The sequence below is a fragment of the Gnatocerus cornutus genome, chromosome 2 (assembly GCF_029298725.1).
Source record: "Gnatocerus cornutus isolate USDA-ARS CGAHR chromosome 2, icGnaCorn1.1, whole genome shotgun sequence".
NCBI lineage: Eukaryota > Metazoa > Arthropoda > Insecta > Coleoptera > Tenebrionidae > Gnatocerus > Gnatocerus cornutus.
Genome location: NC_142234.1, coordinates 10,183,259 through 10,204,208, shown reverse-complemented (window position 1 = coordinate 10,204,208; position 20,950 = coordinate 10,183,259). Strand labels below are relative to the sequence as shown.

Here is a 20,950-nt window from a genome sequence, read left to right as displayed (position 1 = left end):
GCACCCAAAACGACACAAAGAAAAAATCCAGGCAATAGAATCCAACTCAAAAAAATCCACACACTCTTCAGCTAAACTAAAAATTAGGATTTAGTATTCCTTTGAGAAGCATGCAGTTTTACCTCAAAATATTGTAGTGATGACGTACACACTTCAAAATTTGTTCTTCATAATTTTCAAAAGTTATTTTACGAAAATTGTCGCATACAATAATATCACACTGAGCCTCCACAAACATTAACATGTAAACAATATACATATCCATAGTAGGATCGGCCAAAATCATAATTGCCGAACTTATAATTTGGTAAACATAGGTAACAAGATACAATTTGATTCGTTGAGTATTGTAGGGAAACCATCTTACAAAAGGCAACAATTTCTGTTTGTATCCCTGATCAAGAATAGGAGCAAACGTCCACCAAAAAATATTCGTTGTTTCCACAAATATTTGATGTTTGTAGTACAATTTCCAAGACTTAAAATTTAATTGAATAAAAGTGATTTGTGATTTTTTCGGTTGGTATTCAACTTCTTTTTTGCACTCATTGAAATATTTAATAGTGTCAAGTTTGAGCGAGTAGAAAATTAATTTCATCACGACGTATATTTGCGAAATCGGCAAAAACATTTTTTCTGAAAACTGATCCAAATCCGGGATGTTAAAAAACATTATTCCTGTGGATAAAGTGTTGCCTAGAGCAACAAAATAAATCACTATTTTGGAGTAAATCTTGTACAATTTTCTCGAGTTGGTCCACAAACCCACTATTTTCAGTATTATAATATTGAAATGTGTTGGGATTATCCATGAGAATTCTTTCTCACTTTTATTCTTTTTTGACATTATTCAGAGTGGATTGTTCTCATAAAACCTGCAATGAGTGTCACGTCATTGATATTGTTGAGAAAGGTTTGAAACATTTTCTTTTGCGGTTTTTTTACCTAAAATGATAACTGATAGGCCAAGACATAAAAAAATAAACTTTAATGTTTAACACTACATTTTTAATTAATGACTTAGAAAGAGAAATAGTAATTAGCTGCCCACTTTTATTCACATCAAATTTAATCAAGCAAATTTCTCACAAAGAGCAAAAATGCAACAATTTAACATAAATGTATGGCAAAAATGTCAATTTATCTCACCCCTCAAATTGTATTAATCAATTTACACTATCTGTCTGTCACCACCATTCAAATTTGACTGCACTGAACTGTGGTCAAAACACAAATTATCTATTGATATTTCGAATAATAGAAGTCACTTATGTATTTAATTATTAATAAAAAATATCCCCACAATTGTAGGGACTTTAAATATTATAGTAATTTCGCAAATAGCTCACCATGGAAATTGTTGGTTTCGGGCTGAAGTAGGAAACACAGTTTACACGAAGAGGATACAATACCAAAAAAAAAAGAGAAACGTATGAAAAAAAAATTATAAAAAATGTTGGGAGCTTAAAATTAAATAAGCAAAATGTATGAGATAACAAAACTGAAAAATGTTTAAACAAAAAATTGTTTTTGGTCAGTATAAACGTGGTTACAGCTTTGTCCTTAAATACTGTGAATTGTAGAAGCTAAATAAGTGCCCTGGTTTCGGAGAAACATAATCAAAAATGCAATGGTTTTATAAATTAATTTGATTTCAGTTATTTCCATACTCAGGTTGAAGACATAATAATTTTCTAAATAAGTTTCAATTTTTCAGGTGCAACCACCACTTTTTTAATTTAATATTATCTATCGTTGTGTTTATTATTTCTTAAAATTACAGACGACGTGATGTTAGAAGCATTTTTATGCTAAGTAACATTAATTTTTTCTTCCATCTTTTCGAGTACCTTATTTTGAACAAAAGTATAAGCTAGTGGCTTCAGTGTGTTCACGAATTTAAAAACCAAAATTATCTAAGTTTCATATACAGGGTGATTCTGAAATAGAGGCGGAAAAAAAATCCATTACTGCTTATTGTATACGAAGGAAGTTGGCAGGTTTCGATTTTGAAATTGTTTTAAGAAAAAAAAAAATAAAGAAACTGATTCTTGATGCTAGAAACATTTAGAAACACCTTGTATTGAACAGTTCATTCATAACTAGAAGTAGTACATTACTCAACCTATGAGGTAAGATCCGATTTGCTTTATGAGAAAACAATTAACGAGTGATTAGAAATTAAATTACTTCAAAAGCGTAGTACACGATTTTTCCCAAATTCGTTGAAACTTAAAATTAAAAATCAGTGATTTTTTAAATGTCAGATGACTTCAGATGTCTTGCTGTTATTGTTTGGTAATAGAGAGGCTTAAATTTACTTCACTAATAAATAGAAATTTCAGCTAAATCACTCGTAAGTAAAATTTTAAACTTTTAAGTTATCAAACTATGACAGAAAGTGCTTTATTACATGTCAAAATTGAAGAAAAGACATTATATACCTACGTGATAATAATTATGAAATCGATTGGGATTAAATCTTGTAGGTAATAATAATGATAATTTAGACTCACCTTTAGATGCATTTCATTCCCGAACCAGCAAAGAATAAACAGTTGGACTGTATTCAGTCCTATACCAGCACTAAGCGAAAAAATGTCTGCAAAATTGTCAACCTATCGAAACTAAATTTTATCACAAATATTCCATTATTTGTATCTCACCAATGTTAGACGAAACATAATAGAAGCGCCCGAAACGACACAAAGAAAAAATGCGGGCAATAGAATCCAACTGAAAAAATTCATACACTCTTCAGCTAAACTAAAAATTATGATTTTAATAAAATTTTGAGAAACATGAATTTTACCCCAAAATGTTGTAGTGATGACGTACACAGTTCATAAATTGTTCTTCATAATTTTCAAAAGTTATGTTTCGAAAATTATCGCATAAAATGTCACACTGAGCCCCCACAAACATTAACATATAAACAATGTACATATCCATACTAGGATCGGCAAAAACCGAAATTGCCCCACTTATAATTTGGTAAACATAGGTAACAATGTACAGTTCGATTCGTTGAGTATTGTAGGGAAACCATCCTACAAAAGGCAACGATTTCTGTTTGTATGCCTGATCAAGAATAGGAGTAAACGTCCACCAAAAAAGATTCGTTGTTGCCACAAATATCTGAAGGTGGTAGCACAATTTCCAAAAATTTATACTTGGTTGAATAAAGGTGATTTGTGATTTTTTCGGTTGGTATTCAACTTCCTTTTTGCAGTCATTAAAATATCTAATGGTGTCAAGGTTGAACGAGTAGAAAATTAACTTCACTACGACGTATAATTGCGAAACCGGCAAAAACATTTTTTCCGAAAACTGATCCAAATCCGAGATGTTAAAAAACAACATTCCTAAAGATAAAGTGTTGCCTAGAGCAAAAAAATAAATTAATATTTTGGAGTATATCTTGTACAGTTTTCTAGAGTTGGTCCACAAACCCACTATTTTCAATATCATAATATTAAAATGTGTTGGGACTATCCATGAGAATTCTTTCTCACTTTTATTGGTTTTTGACATTATTGAGAGTGGATTGTTGTGTCAAAACCTGCAAGGAGTGTCACGTTATTGATAATGTTGAGGAAGGTTTGAAACATTTCTTTTGCAGCTTTTTTACCTAAAATGATAATTGATAGGCCAAGACATAAAACAGTTGAACTTTTATGTTTAACACTACATTTTTAATTACTGACTTTAGAAAGAGAATAAGTAATTAGCCGCTTACTGTTATTCGATTAGCTACTGAATTTTTAATTGTTGTTGCTTTTCTTTGTGGTTTGGAAGCGATCATGCCAACATCAAATTTAATCAAGCAGATGGTAATATCTCACAAAGAGCAAAGGTTCAACAATTTTACATAAATCCATAGCAAAAACGTCAAGTTACCTCACCCCTCAAATTATATTAATTAATTTACACTATCTGTCTGTCACCACCACTCAAAATTGTCTGCCCTGAACTGTGGTCAAAACACAAATTATCTATTGATATTTCAAATAATAGAAGTCACTTATATACTTAATTATTAATAAAAAATGTTCTCACAATTGTAGGGACTTTAAATATTATAGTAATTTTCAAATAGCTCACTATGGAAATTGTTGGTTTCGGGCTGAAGTAGGAAACTCAGTTTACACGAAGAGGATACAGTATCAAAAAAATGACGTAAAAATCATGAAAAAAAAAATAGAAAAACGTCTGGAGGTTACATGTAAATAAGCGAAAATTACGAGGTAACAAAACTGCAAAATGTTTAAACAATAAAATGTTTTTGGTCAATACAAACGTGGTTAGCTTTGTCCTTGAATACAGTGGATGGTAGATGCTAAATAAGTGCCCCGGTTTCGCAGAAACTTTATGAAAAATGCAATGGTTTTATAAATAATTTGAATTTAGTCATTTCCATATTATGGTCGATGTCAAAATAATTTTCTAAATAAGTTTCAATTTTCCAGGTGCAACTACCACTTTTCTAATTTAATATTTTATCTATCGTTGTGTTTATTAGAAGGATTTCTTAAAATTAAAAACAACGTCATGTGAGAAACATTTTTTATGGTAAGTAACATTAATTTTTTCTTCCTTTTTCTCAAGTAACTTATTTTAAACAAAAGTGTCGGTTAGTGGCCTCAATAATGTGATTATTGAAAATTATCATTTTAACATGTATCGTCGACTTAAATCGTTAAGTTGCGAAGTCTAATTTGATTTTATTTAAACAAAGTCGATATATTTTTAATTTTTACATATCTAGGTACTATAAAGAAAAAAACAATTTTCAGGTGTGAACTGTGTTGCTCGAAACGGTAAATAGTGTTCGATTTTTCATCGCTCAGCAATAACACATTAACACCTCTTCACAAAAAACAACATTTTATTTCTCTTTAACATAATTGCCATACAGCATTAGATACCTGACATGAATTACTCATTATTGAAGTTGTTGAGTAAGGTAAATATAATTTACAATTATCAGTCTCTTTGATTAAGAAAAATGAAATATAAAAGTGGCACTTTCAATATTTTTAATGAATATTTTATGAGTGGTCTGCTAAAGAGAATGGGTAATTAGTCGGGACCGTTATTGAATGAGATATTGCATATTTAATTTTCTTTTGATTTGTGGGTAATCCAGTGTTCAAAGTTTATAGCCGATTAATTGAAAGCGCATCGATTATATTGTAATTTTCTTCATATTTGATGCTAGTAAAGATAGAGTGCAAGTAAATCTACAAAATCTTTTCGCGGAATATTTTAGATAATTTTAAGGCTTCTTATTAAAAATTGATTAACAGTAAGTAATACTGTAAAAATTACTGTTGCAGAACTCCAAAAATGCATTTACGACTTATAAAACATCTAATGCTTACCATGTATTCGACTTCGTTTCCGAACCAACAGTACAAAAAATTTTGTACAGTAATGGAAGTGACATAAATCACATAAGTAAAAAATTCGTTGCTCGTGGGTGCCACCTAATTCGCCAAATTATTTTCAGAAATAAAATTAATTAAACACATACCACTGAAAGCTCAAACATCGCCAAAGCTTTAGATCCCAAGCTAGTACCGAATTGTGACAACAAGATCATATTAACGGCTTCATTACAGTCTTTTGCAAAACTAAAAAACGACCCTGTATATTTGTTTTCGCCTATTTAAGCGTTCGGTTTGTAACCAGGTACCTTAAAATTCGTTTATGATGTTCCACACACTCTTTAATTTTAATGTTCGCTTCTTTTCCTTCTCTTGGAATGTTTTTCATGCGATGGCCCAAAATCACACACTGAACCCCGATAAATAAAATCAAAGCAGTAACAACCATGTCCATATTGACATGAGCAGACAATAGAAAAAACAAACTGATGCACTGATAGAAATACATGATTTCGTAAACTGGCTTCACTTTATAATTAAACGGAAACCAAGACGGAAACGGTAAGCGATACTCCCCAAGTTTGCCATCCAATACTGGATAACAGAGCCAGTAGAAAATGGCGATGTACGCTACCACTATAAAAGAATTCGCCACGAATTTCCATTTCTGTAAGTCTCCTTTAATTAGCTCCATTTCTTCTTTCGTTGGTTGGAAAGACTTAGTGTTTAGTTTCTTAACAATGTTCAATAGATTTTTCGCGTTTTTCATGAAGAAAAATGTTTTGACTGCAGCAAGAAATTCAGAACACAATCCAACTATTTGATAAATTAATTGTTCTAGGTTTTGGACGAAAAAGATGTTGACTATTTGGCAAAAGACGTAGCAATGGATGAGGATCGTTGTGGAAATGATTCCGTACCAAAAGTAAATTTTGGGATTGGAGATTTCAGTAGAGTCGGGCCATAAACCAACAAGTTTCAGAACAAAAATGTTTCGTTGGATTGTTTGTTTCCATACTGAGGTCGGTGTGGCCATTTTCACTATTTCGAATATTTAGTCTACAAAAAGGTGGGGTCGTCAAAATGTAAGCAAGGACACTAATAACACGTTAACATAATTTAAGTAAATATTATAAAAAATAACTCACATGAGTTTGTGGAATTTGTAGGAATAAAAATTTAAAATCTAAAATTATGTTATCATTTCTACCGAACTCCCCAAATAATTTGAGCATACTGAAACGTTTTAAAATTATATAGTGATGCCCACCCCAACAATTGAAGACATTTATGTCTTTTATTATTTATTAAAACTCCTCTGTTCCAACGGTTTCGTAAAAAATTATAGTAATTCCGCAAATAACTGTACAAGAAAATTATTAGTTTAGAATAAATACAGTTCGTTCAGTTTACACGAAAATGTGAAAGGGTAAGAGACCCCTTTTTTTAGAAAACGTGATGGCAGTTGTAAAAAACATGTGTTTAAAAAAGCATTATTTGCAAATATAAGTGAAACTTTTAATATCGTAATAAATGTAAATTACGTTTGCTATGAAGAGTCGAATTTGTGTAAACGTAGCCATCGTTTCTTAAATTAGTGAAAAATAAATAAGTGTTTTACTGTTTTCAAATATCATCAAATATTCAGGGCAGTTATTATTGTTACTATATTATTTAAGTTATTTAATGGTGGTAATACTGAATTGCTTGCAGTTTTTTGAAATGAATTCTGAATAGTGGCAGAAAAAATAAAAATTAATTGAATTACATCTTTATGAGAAAACCAAAATGCTATCTGAAAAAATTCTAGGAGGAATTAAAGTAATCATTTATTTATTACAGCAGTGACTCGATACTCCAGTCCTGCGATAATTCGGATCAATTTTTTTCCTTACCTATATGTTTCGTAATTCGGAAAATTCACGAATTACTAAAGCGCATTCAATAAAACTTTGGGGTAAACTAAATTTTCAAGAAATTTCAATCTGTCTCATCTTGTTAAATAAACTAAAGACTTGACATAAAGGACGGGCTAAGCGCCAATCATACTGATATTATAAGTTAATTTGTCATATTAACCTGACTGCAAAAATTATATAATTAGCCTTGGGGTAATGGACTTGCAGTGTAATTTTAGCCGTCATGTTAAGATAACAATGTCTAGTATATGTACCTAACCGAAAACGTTTGATTATCTTAAAATATGATTTGGTGCTAAGCCCGTTGTTTATTTATATCCAATCTTCAATTGTATTTGAAAAAATTTACATGTGTGTAAAAACTTGTGTCCAAAATAATTCATAATAATAATAATTCAGTTGCATGTTGTTGCATATATTTTTTTCTATATTTTATTTCAATTTTGTTTAAAAATCAATCAATAGAAGAGTACTAGAGGGCGTTAAATTTTAAATGCCTACTTTTAAGAAGATCAAAAAAACTCAGATAGCATTAAAATTTCAAGTTTGTCTTTGATTGAAGAAACAGCCATATGCTTCTGTCAAAAAATTCTTGCTTGCCATTTTTCACATTAAAAAAATTAAAATTGAATTAAAAAATAAAATTGGCATCGATTAAAGTTACAATTAAGGACACAGCCGCGGACACAAAATCTTTGACGTTATTTTTCTGACTAGTCTGTGCATTACTGTCATTGTCATTACTCACGTTTAAAACATCAAAATATTGGCAAGCTGTCAATTCAGAATTGTCATGACTCAAGTATTTAAAGCCGATACAATTAGAATAGTCTCTTTAGTACAGAGTGGTATGATCTACAGTCAAGTTCTTACAATATTGGAAAATTCTAACCATTTTGAGATAAAAAAAATTGACAATGCAAAAAGTAAGGTTACCAATTCTAAGTGGAGTTTTACACCATGTGACAATTAGATGACCGATTTTTTGTCGTCGGCTGTATTTTTCACTTACACTATGAACAATTCGTTAATGTGGACCTTAATTATTACCTTAATTAGTTCACACTATCGCGAGTCTACTGTATTTGTCGGTATGTAAAGTCTTTGAATCAACGTGATAAACTTAAGGTTTCTTTAAGACTTTTCCAATACCTGTTTTAGAAAAATAAAAATATTGCGAAAATATGCAACTGAGCTTTTAAAATAGATTTGATGTTTCATAATGTTCTTCAATATTATCTGTCAAATTTTATTATATTACCTGTATAATTTGCCAGGTTCTCCAACTTTTAAAATTATTTGTTCTACCAATTATTTTGGATTTTTAGTTTATGTAAATTAGTAAGATTTTTCAGGACCTTTTAAACTTTTAGATTTTCATCACTACATTATTTAAATCACTTTATTTAGTCTTTTGGTCGCTAGCTTTCTTATTTTATCACTTTTTTTAATTTTTTTTTAAATTATGATTCAACTTCATTTATGTTTTGTTTTGTTTTATATTTGTGTCCTTAATAAACTAATTATGTTATAGCTGTTATAGCTTTTTCTGAGACATCAAATGCGAGCAATGAGTAATTTACCTCATTTTCGTAGAACTAATTTAGAGTTTTTTTTAAACCATTAACACCGCAATCTTTACAATCAGCAACGTCGCCTAGAGAAATTATCTGATAAAAAAACAAGTGTCAAATTAGTGACATTTCTGGAGATTACACGTTTTCCGTTAAAAACGTCTCTTTTACAGTCGGTTCTATTTGAAAAAATCAAGTTCTGGCCATTTGTAAATCCTAAAATTTAAAATCGTCATATTTTTTCATTTAAGCATACAATTAATTTCTGGTCAAATTAAGAGGAAAAGCATACTTTAAATAATTAAAGTAATAATACTGAACGTGTCAAGTTTTATTTTAATATAATGTTAATTTTTAAATCAAACAAACCATACCTTGACAACGCTACGACCAAAAAGTTAAAAGTTAATAGTTTTGAATAGCTTACTAAATAACTCATTAAAATTCTCCACTAAAGAAAAAAAGTTGAATGCGGCCCTGCAATATTGGTGCACTTCTGAGAACTGAAATTAATTATAAGATGTGCATTTTATTTAGACATATACATTCATCTTTTTAAAAATAGTTATTTATAAAAGCGTCACTGAAGGACTACGCAATCTTGACTCACCCTGTATACATATGTTCTTATAAACGAACAATTTTCTTAAACTTATCATAAATTTAAGCACCGTTGCTATCGGGTACAAAAGATTATCACTATATTATTCTCTCCTCATTTACAGAAGTCCATAAAATAAACAAACACCTGCTGTTAATTATATGTCATATGTAAAACGTTTGATGGATGGACTCAACAGAGAATGCGGATAAAATTGCATTACTTTTACAAAATCTTTCGGAATCAGACCCATAAATGAATTACTTTACCTTGATACTCCGAAGTTATTTCACTAAATCAAAGTCACGTTCTAAATGTTTGTTGTTTAAAACACCAAAAAATCTACAGTTATGTCGACTCCAAAGAAATTGGGTTATTGATATTCTCAAATAATTGAAACAATTACAATTTATAATTCATAAAAAGTTCTGCAGGGCGATGCAAATAGCGCAACAATAAAATTACTGGTTTAAAGAGAAGGTGCTTATTACTCAGTTTATACGGAAATGCAGTGGTAATAAGTGACGTCATTCGAACTGTAACTTAATCGTCAGCTGTAACCTAATAATATAGAATAATCGTGACAGAATTCCTAAATAATGAACAAAAAGTGTAATTTTTTTGCTCAATTAGGCACAAATGGCAGGTATAAACGTGGCAGTTTAAGAAAAGAGCAGCTGTTGCAGCAGCAGTGCAATCAAAATACCATAAAATATGCAATGTTTCTAGTCCAATTGTAATATTTTATATTGGAACCAATGTCAAGTATCTGTTCGATTGAAAAACATTAAACTGCTTACCATAAACTCGACCTCGTTGCCGAACCAACAGTACAAAAAATTTTGCGATGTTATAGAAGCCACATACATCAAATATGTGTAATACTCGTTGCTCATAGGTTCCACCTGAGTCATCAATTTTATTAATGAGAAAAACAAATTGCAACGTACCACTGTGAGTTCAAACATTGCCAAAGCTTTAGACCCTAAGCTCGTTGAAAACTGTCCTAAAAGGATCATGTTCATCATCTGATTACAATCTTCGACGTAGCTAAAATCACGTTGTTTTGAAAAATTTTCAGCAGGAAGAATCTACCTCAGAATCTCATGGTGATGCTTTACACAATCCTTAATTCTGTCAGCAACTTGTGGCCCAAATTTTGGAAGGTTTTTCATGCGTGAAGACAAAATATCACATTGAACTCCAGCAAAAATCATTAAAGCTGTCATTATCATGTCCATGTTTACATGAGCCGTCACTAAGAATAGGAGGCTCAGAACTTGGTATAAATATGTGAGTTCGTAAATTGGTGATATTTTAGTATTAAAAGGATACCACGCAGCGAAAGGTAATCGTTTTTCTTTCACGCTGTGGTCCAGAATCGGAAAACACAACCAAAGTAAAATTCCCATGTAGGCCATTATCGTAAAAATCAAAGCCACTAATTTCCATGTGTATAAATCTTGGCTTACTACAATGTTTTCTTCTTTGGTCTTTGGTTGAAACGAATCAATGTCTAGTTTATTAAACACTTTTAGCATAATCCTCGCGTTCTTCATGAATAAAATAGCTTTGATTGAAGCAAGTACCTCAGAGCATAATCCAACAATCAGTGAAATTAAAGCCTCCATATCGTGGACATGGTACACTTGCAAAAGTTGGAAAAACACATGGCAATGAATAAACAGGCACGTGGAAATAACAGCGTACAACGTATATAATTTAGGTTTGAATATGTCTTCTTCTTTAGGCCACAATCCTACTAATCTTAACACTAAAACATTTTTTTTGATTGTTGATTTCCAAACAGACATCACGAACTGACACAGAAATTTGACGTCGTCTTCTTAATAAGTGGGTTATTAATATTTTATACGGATTTTTAGGCTAAACGTTAAATTCATATAAATTCACAGTTTTGTTAGAGGGGAAATTATAAAATAGGTTACCAATAGAAGAACAATGTAATTAAAGCAGTTAATGAAAAGTAAATTCGGTCGGACCGTAATTAATTTTTAATTTTTCTCGTTAATGTAACCAGTAATTTGCATATTTAATTTTAGTGAAAAAACAATTAGAGCACAACTAACTTATTAATTATATTACGAGTATTGTATGATGTTATTATTATACTAAATGAGAGAATGAAGTGTAGAAATGGTGTAAATATCTTAGCTTTAAAGTGCACTGTTGTCACAAACAAACAGAAGCAATGAACCGAAGTATTCAATAGGGAAAAGTAGAATGGTGATAAATATAAAAGAAAACTAAATACAAATTCCTATTTCTTTTAGAAAAACTTATACTTTTATTGAAGAGTGAAAATATGGGTAGGTATTAATACAATCTTCGGAGATAAGTTTTTAAAATCTACAAAAAGCTTATTCTATTTTTTTTGCTTAGCAGCAAAAAATTCTTTATTGGTAGGTATGTATTGATATAGTTCTTTACGAAAAAATTGTTCGTTTAATCCTTTGACCAAACTTTAGAACTTTTATATCAATTTAAAATTTAAATTAATTTAAGATAATTTCTTCATTTTTTTAGTGTGATGACAAACCAAAATGTAAGTAAAAAACAAATCCGATGCTAAGGATGTGTGAACTACACTACAAAACTTATTTTAGAAACTCAAAAAAAAAACTTGAGCTACCGGCGGATAGAAGAAAATGTTAGCTTTTCCACTAATTCTGAAGAACGTACATGTACAATTTATGTCATTTATATTTATTACAACATAATATTAAAAATGTAAAAATAAAACCATTATTATAACTGTACTTTCAACTTAGTTTTCAAACCAACAATACTGAAAAACTTACCAAAAACCATACTAAGAAAAATTGCCACCGAGTAAAATTCCGAGCTTAAAGACACCACCTCGTTTAACACAAGGTAATTACCTTATAAACATTACGCAAAATATAATAGTATTATTTTACTGAAACTGATCGATAGAACACCAAGATAAGAATCGCACAGCTAGCATACATTTTATCTAATATAGGTATGTAATTTTACTGAAGTAAAGTAACCCAAAAGGAATAAGGTTATATAATAGTTTACGGTGGGCGTTTTTCTCCAGAGACCAAAATAAAAAAAATCCCAATTATTAAATTCTAAAACTGATCGACAACGCTGCAAAAATTTAAAATAAGATAAAAATGAGATGAAACGGTTAGAAAAAACGTTTCTATATTTTTGATTGAAAATAAATAGAAATACCTCATCGTTCATGTAAAAAACAATTTTCTTAATAGATTATTATTCGATGAAATTATACACTTTCACTATAAGCTAAGTTTCAAGTCATCCATGCCCAAATATAATTTATTCTTATTTATTCCGTTCGACTTCGACATTATAATATGTCCAAAAAGACCAGTCAACGCATCAAAATATTAGCACGTGATAATTCAACTTCACGTAGCTGCAACTTGCGTAAAATCATATCTGTTATAGTATTATATTGGAGTGTAAGGGCAAATTATTCACTCCAAAAATCTTATTCTCTCGATTTACGATCGAGAATAACTGATTTTTGTCGTGAATAATTTGCGTCCTTACACTCTTATACAGAGTGTCCCAGAACTCGTGACCCAGAAAAAAAAGACTTATAGAGGCAACAATTCGGAACCAAAATTAAAAAAAAAAATTTTTTAGCTCAAAAAATAATCGAGTATAATAAATATCTATTATTTGTCTAAAATGAGTTAATAAAGTACTGCTTTATTAATGCATTTTAGATAAAAGGCTTTTTTAGACGCGACAATTTCTGAAAACAGCAACTGTTCCAGTAACAGGACAATGCGAATACCATATGCCATATACCTACTATGCAATTTTTTTAGTCTAATATGTGTGATATTTTTTATTGAAGGCAATGGCAAGTATCTGTTCTATTAAAAACACAAAACTGCTTACCATAAACTCGACCTCATTGCCGAACCAACAGTACAAAAAATTTTGCGATGTTATGGCAGCCACATACATCACATATGTGTAATACTCGTTGCTCATAGGTTCCACCTGAGTCATCCATTTTATTGGTAAGAAAACAAAAATTACAACGTACCACTGAGAGTTCAAACATTGCCAAAGCTTTCGACCCTAAGCTCGTTGAAAACTGTCCTAAAAGGATCATACTCATCAGCTGATTACAGTCTTCGACATAGCTAAAATTGTGTGTTTTTAAAGAATTTTTAGTGGTAAGAATCTACCTTAGAATGTCATGGTGATGTTTTACACAATCCTTGATTTTTTCAGCAACTTGTGGCCCACATTTTGGAAGTTTTTTAATCCGACAAGACAAAATATCACATTGCACACCAGCAAAAATTATCAAAGCTATCATTATCATGTCCATGTTAATATGAGCCGTTACTAAGAAATAGAGACTCACAACTTGGTATAGATACGCGAGTTCGTAAATTGGAGATATATTAGTATTAAATGGATACCATGCAGCAAAAGGTAAACGTCTATTTTTCACGCTGTGGTCAAGAATTGGAAAACACAACCACAGTGAAATTGTCATGTAAGACATTATGGTAAAAACTTTTGCCATTAGTTTCCATGCATGTAAATCTTGGTTTATTACAATAGTTTCTTCTTTACTCTTTGGTTGAAACGAATCTATGTCTAGCTTATGGAACACTTTGACTATAATCCTCGCGTTCTTCATGAAGAAAATAGTTTTAATTACAGCAAGTACCTCAGAACATAATCCAACAATGAGTGAAATTAACGCCTTCATATCATGAATATTGTACACTTGCAAGAGTTGGAAAAATACGTGGCAATGAATAAACACACACGTTGAAATGACAGCGTACAACGTGTATAATTTCGGCCTAAAAATTTCTTCTTCTTTAGGCCATAATCCTACTAGTCTCAACATTAAAATATTTTTTTTGACTGTTGATTTCCACACAGACAACATCACGAACTAACTGAAACTTTACGTCGCGTCGTCTTCTTATTAACTTGGTAATTAAGATTTTATACGGAGTTTTAGGCTGAACGTTAATTAGATGTAAATTCACAGTTTGGTTTAAGGGAAATTATAAAGTAGGTTACAAATGAAAGAACAATATTATAATTAAAGCAATTAATGAAAAATAAATTCGGTCGAACGGTAATTAATTTTTAATTTTTCTTATTAATGTAAGCAGTAATTTGCATATTTAATTCCAGTAAAAAGACAAATAGAGCACAAGTAACTTATTAATTTTATAAAGGGTGTTATTGGTAAAATTGGGTTATCATTACGTTAAATGAGAAAAGATGAAATTGGTGTTAGTAAAACAATCTCATTATTAGATCTAGATGCACTGTGGAAATAAAGAAAAAACAAGTAATTGACTAATTCCAAGCATAGTTTTCAATTGCAAAAAAAATTAAGTTTTTGAAGTCTGAAGTTAATTAAAATAGTTTGGGTTTCTTTAAAAATTTATGTGGAAGGCCTACCCGTTTAATCACATAGTTTTATCAATTTCAAAATTGAAGAAATTTAACGATGTATCCCTCATTTTTGACGAGAGTGGTTTAAATCTAATCCAAACTTTTGTTGCCTAGTTGACATATTTTACAACATAGGATGACTGTAAGTACAGAGAATGTGGAAATGTTTTGCAGTGCATTTTTTTCAGTGTCTGTGATCAATTAGTTGCCGAGATAAAACAATTTCGTCTTTTTGGACAAAATATCGGTTAAAATTTAAAAATTAAAAATAACACTTTACTGTAGTAAATAGCCATTCATTCTTTGTTGGTATGTCAGAAAAATCCTATATAAAACTTGTAGAATAAGTACACAGATCAATTTATTGAAAATTGATTTGACACTTGCGTATGAGTTTTTTACACGTCTTATAATTTTTTTGTAAACGATTTAAGTGTAGGTATATTATTTAAATGTTATCACATTTTATGTATTAGTGTTATTAGTTATAAATACCTACATACAAATTATGATTTTAATGAGAACACATTCAAACTGAAAAATAAATATTTAAGAAAAGTCTTACCTAATATTCAATTTGATTTCCAAACCAACAATACTCGAAAATTCGGCAAAAACGACCGCCAAGAAAAATTATCACAGAGAAAAATTCTGAAATTCTTCTAAAAGGAGTCACCTGGTATTATAACACACTATAAATATTAATATATGTATATATATATGAAAATATAAAAAGTGTAGAGCTTTACCCATATCAAGTGATAGTGACACAACTCGCGCAAATTTGGCCTAAAATAATTGGACTAAAAAGAGTTTCAAATTTATCTGCATACTTTAGGATAGCTTTGTGATGACAAATACATTGTAATAAATTTTTGTTAAAATTACGATTTTTAACTTGCACTAAATTGTTAGAAAGAAGTTCACGTTGCGCCCCTATAAATGTCATTACAGCAGACATAAAACTGTCAGTATTTACCGCACTGTAACTCATGAAAATAATGGCAATGATTTGGTGAAAATAAGTAAGGATGTATATTAAAGAAGTATTGGTGTAGTCGTAAGGATAAATAGCGGTGAATGTCAACTTGTTTTTATGTAGAGAGCGATCAAAAATTGGAACTAATCCCCATAATATTATACAAAATGTCATACCTAAAGACATTGCGAAATAAATTAACTTCCATTCAACCCCCGTTGAATGTTAGAAATTGGATTTTCAATTATTGGTTGATATGATAAGAAAAGTTTATAAAAAAATACAATTTGAATAGGTGGAAAATTTGAAGTGAGTAGGCGAAGATAAGCTCCATTAGAACCTCAGAATCCGAATAAACTTGGACAATTGTGAATGTTAGAATAAAGTTATGTAAAGTTATAAAGAGCACAATGACAATGAAGCAATACAAACTGTAAAAATCAAAGAAATATTTTTTGTTTGGCCAAAGTCCTACTAATTTTAGAAAGAAGATGTTGGTCTTGAAGAAATTTTCCCAGTGAAACATTTCTACTCGGACACTTAAGATAAGAATGAAATGATAACACAGTATGATTTTAAAGATGTGCCACAAAACACTACACAGAACTGAAATAATTTTCACGACCACGAGAGTAAAAAATCAAAGTCAACTGCGAATGGTGGCTGATAATGAATACGACTGATAAAATACATCGAGTGGATGGATTTTCTATGTTAATTATATGTTATTTTTTATTATTGATCAGACACTAGAGACAGCATTGGATTTCTATTAAAATTATAGTTCCATCCATGACATTTTTTCTATAAACATTTTATGAAGTTGGATAATGTTACGGTTACGAGGGTAATATACAAATGTAGTACAGGTTACAAAGTAACTGGGACGTCTTGTAATCGTAATGTAAATCAATTTAATTTTAATGAAACGTGGGTTTGGTCAGATGTTTTATTATAATGTAAACATTTTAACCTCATTGTTGGTCCGCATCTAATTTAGTCCGGTCTCATCTTGCTAATTTGAAGTTTGGGTAGATAAAATTTAAGTAAATGTGGATAATTTATTTATTATTTTATTTTGAAAGAAATTAAAGCGAAAATGAGAATTACTAGATGGCATACTACTATCAAGTGTAGAATATAATTTCTACTAATAATCGTGTAGTTGCTGTGCTATTAGAAATTAGTCCACAATCGTTGGGTTGTCAATTCTCAATTAGTCAGTCATATCGTTGTTGTCATATCGTCTCCGGACGATCAATCAAACTGACAATCTTGAAATAAATCGACCATTTCATTGATTATTTAAGGCCAGTATTGAAAAATGAATAAAGTAGATTGATTCAATTAGATTGACACTAAAAACGGGCTACGTTTGGCAGACACACAAACAGGCTCAGCACACAAAGCTTCATTTTTGCTCTTAATGACATAATGTACTATTTTTTTTATTATGAGAAAAAAATTAATAAATATTCAAATCGATTTCTAAAGGCTGCCAATAGTAGGGGAGCCCAAGCGGGGATTTCGGGATTTACTAAAGCGTGGCAGATTAATATACAGGGAGAATCCTTGTACCCGGTTAAGTACTTCCACCAAACATGAGCTCCATATATATAGCCGCTCGTCAAGGATAAAGGATCAGATTAGTAAAAAAAAATTGATCATCTGAAATTCTCGAGCTCGACAGATTAAGGTAGGATGAGTTAGTTACATAATAAAACGCATATATTCCACTAATCTGACAATTTGAGAGTGACATAAAAAAGGGGGAGAGCTACAAAGTTGTAAAAAAAAAACGTCATCGTGACATTCTCGAGCGTGGCTGAACTTTTTTTTATTTTGAAGGGAATAATTCAAGGATTACGAAAAACATATAATCTGACGATTTCCACAAGCCGAAGTAATAAAAATTCACCGATAAACTTTAATGCGTGCAGATACGTGATGCCTATATTTATAATTTAATTTCTTATAATTATTTTCTTATAAATACAAGTATTCTATTTAAAAAAACCTACACTTTTTTATTTGCATGCTATTTCTTGTGCTTTTCAATTAATTAAGTTCAACGATTTAAAAAAATAAAAAAAAATTTGTTTAATTATCAGATTAGGCGAATCCCTTCAGATAATCGTCAGATTATGTAATAGCATGTCTAGGGTATAAAGATAAACGATATATATCTTAATCTGACGCGCTTGAGTATTTCAAAGTAGCGATTTTTTTTTGCACATCCTAATAATGGCTGAGAGTTTGCGTCACATACAAATCGTCAGATTATCATATAAGAGCTTTTTTTTAGGTTCACTTAACATCTCCTTAGAAAATCTGACGCGCTCGATCAAATTTTTTTTTTTTTCATTTTTAACCCTTACAGACGATCACCGCCATCATGGAAACAATCAGATTAACATACATACATTTTTAGAAATATGTAGGACATGGATGATATCAATATCTGACGCGCTCGAGTATGTCCATGCAACAGTTTTTTTTTACATTTTTGAAAATCTATAGCCGCTCCCCCCACCGATCAAAAGGTATATATTATATGACATTTTTTTTTTCTTATCATCTAAGCTTCGCAGCCCAGAAGGCTCTATGACGCTCGAGTAAATCCCGATTTAGCATCGTGGGCTCCCCTACTACAAAGACGGTGTTTAATTTTTGGTAGTGTACTTCAAAAACATCCAGTTTATTATATTAATGTGTCTATCTGAAAGACAGAAAAACTGATCGCAATGTCTTGTTGAAGAAATTCGATTCACAAACATAGAAAGTTCTCTTTGCAACATTTTTTTCTTTGTGCAAGAATGCGCTCAAATTATGATAATCAAAAGGTATCAATTTTTTCCATTCGATAAAAAAGGGTGGAAAGATATCAGAACAATTTATAAAGGTCCCAGCTCTATTCGATCGTTAAAAGTTGGCTTGAATGTGAATATAAATCAACTTGTGATTTTAATTTATTATCGATCGTTTAACAGAGAAAGTTTGAAAATTAATGATAAATGTTTCATTTATGTATTTAAGAAAATAAAAAATACTCCTATTTAAATAAAGTAAAAGTTATTTTGTCAACAGTGTTTCCTCTTTCATTTAAATCAGTTACTCGTAATCAATAAAACATTGTGCATACTTTTGTTTAGTTTTTATAAAAAAAACATTTAGACAAAATATTACTCCTACAACTAAAGCGGTGAGGTAGGCATAGATAATCGAATTTAATACTACTTTTATGTGGCTGCAACTGCCCATATACGTACATTCCGACAAAAAACACATAATTATTTAAAACATTCATAAATTTTAATATTCTTACCTTGAGAGCTACTTGATTTCCAAACCAACAATATCCGAAAATTTGACACAAAGCCCCGCCGAGAAGCATTAATATAGACATAAATTCTGAACTTAAAGTAGAGACCTGGTATGACAATACATATTAATATTAAATTAAAGATTTAAACCTCAAAACATAGTAAAACTTTACCGAGACTAGACGAAACCATACTAGTGCTAATGTCGAACAACTTGCAAAAATTTGCCCAAATATAACTAGACTGAAAAAAGATTCAAGTTTCTCCGCGATACTAGAAATAAGCAGTTTACATAAAGTTTCAAAATTAAAGACATACCTCAGAATGGCTTTGTGTTGTCGAATAACTTGAAATAAATCCCTTTCAAAATTACTACTTATAATAGTTAGTATATTATCGCACAGAAGTTCACACTGTGCTCCAAGAAATGTCATTACAGCACACATAAAGTTGTCAATATTTAACGCACTGTATGACATAAAAAAAACGGCAACAAATTGATGACAATAAGTTAGAAGAAATATTGACAATGTCGTCGTGTGGTCGTAAGGATAAACTGCGGTAAATGTTAGCTTCCTCTTATGCACAGAGCCATCAAATATAGGAACGACTCCCCAAAATAGTAATGCCATTGTCATACTTGCAGTCATTGTCATATAAACAATGTACCACTCCTTCAATCCTGGTTGAACTATAGAAATTTGATTTGCATTCTTTGGTTGAAATATTTCAGAATTCATATGACGAACCAGTTCTTTGATGGGTAATGACAGTTTTATGAAAACGTACAATTTTAATAGGTGCAACATTTGGACTGCGTAACCAAAAATAACTTCCGTAAGCATTTCAAAATCAGAATAAACTTTGAAGATTGTGTATGTTAAAGCTAAGTTGTGAAATGTGGTGATGGGCACAACGACAATGAAGCAGTACATACTGTAAAGATCAAATCCAAACGTTTTGTTTGGCCAGAGTCCTACTAATTTTAGAACGAAAATGTTTATTTTGAAGATATTTTCCCAATGAAGCATTTTGGCGTAGCTTGTTTTAGAGCACAAAATACAAAAACAAACATACACTATTCGGTATTGTGACACAAAACACTTCACTCCAATAGTATAATTATTTTCACTGACCAATTGAAACGTAATATATCAGTCTTCTTCGAATCGAGGATTCAAGCCAACTGACCAAATGGATCAAGTGGATAGATTTTCTGTGTTATTTATATTTTTTATTATTAATGAGACGCTGTAGGAAACCTTGGTTTCTATTAAATTATAGTTCCATCGAATGATATTTTTGGATAATGTTACGGTTGGTTATGTCTCATAATTATACGATTGTCCCACAAAGTGAAAAGCAATTAACAGGTTCATTGCAATTGTAAAATAAAAATAAAATCAATAAATTTTATGTAAGGAGTTTTTTGCCAGATGTTCTGTTATCCATAACAAAAATTTTGAATTCTTTTTGTAGGTGCATAGCATTAGCCATTTAATTTTGCGTTCTTATCACGGTGTTTCGTAATGTAGATCAATAGAACTTATTTAATATAAGTAAATAATTGATGCATTCTGGCAAAATAAATTTGAAAATGTTAACAAATTATTACTATTATTATGACTATTATTAATACTATTATTATTTGTTTTTGGGATTTGTAATCGCGGGTTTGAAGCGTTTGCCAAACCCGGTTCG

The 20,950-nt window shown here is 30.5% G+C and overlaps 1 protein-coding gene across 1 annotated transcript in view; it reads right to left on the bottom strand.

The window, feature by feature from the left end:
• Nucleotides 1–14,030, bottom strand: part of LOC148178867 (odorant receptor 46a-like) — a 63,866-nt gene extending 49,836 nt beyond the window's left edge. Inside the window, exons 1-6 of the mRNA XM_088029488.1 lie at nt 13,705–14,030; nt 13,560–13,659; nt 13,409–13,513; nt 10,580–11,304; nt 10,435–10,534; nt 10,285–10,389 (exon numbers count right to left, since the gene is read on the bottom strand). Of these exons, the coding sequence (XP_087885614.1) occupies nt 10,285–10,389; nt 10,435–10,534; nt 10,580–11,304; nt 13,409–13,513; nt 13,560–13,659; nt 13,705–14,030 (1,461 nt within the window). The remainder of the gene's footprint in view (nt 1–10,284; nt 10,390–10,434; nt 10,535–10,579; nt 11,305–13,408; nt 13,514–13,559; nt 13,660–13,704) is intronic.
• Between the last annotated feature and the right edge of the window lie 6,920 nt (nt 14,031–20,950).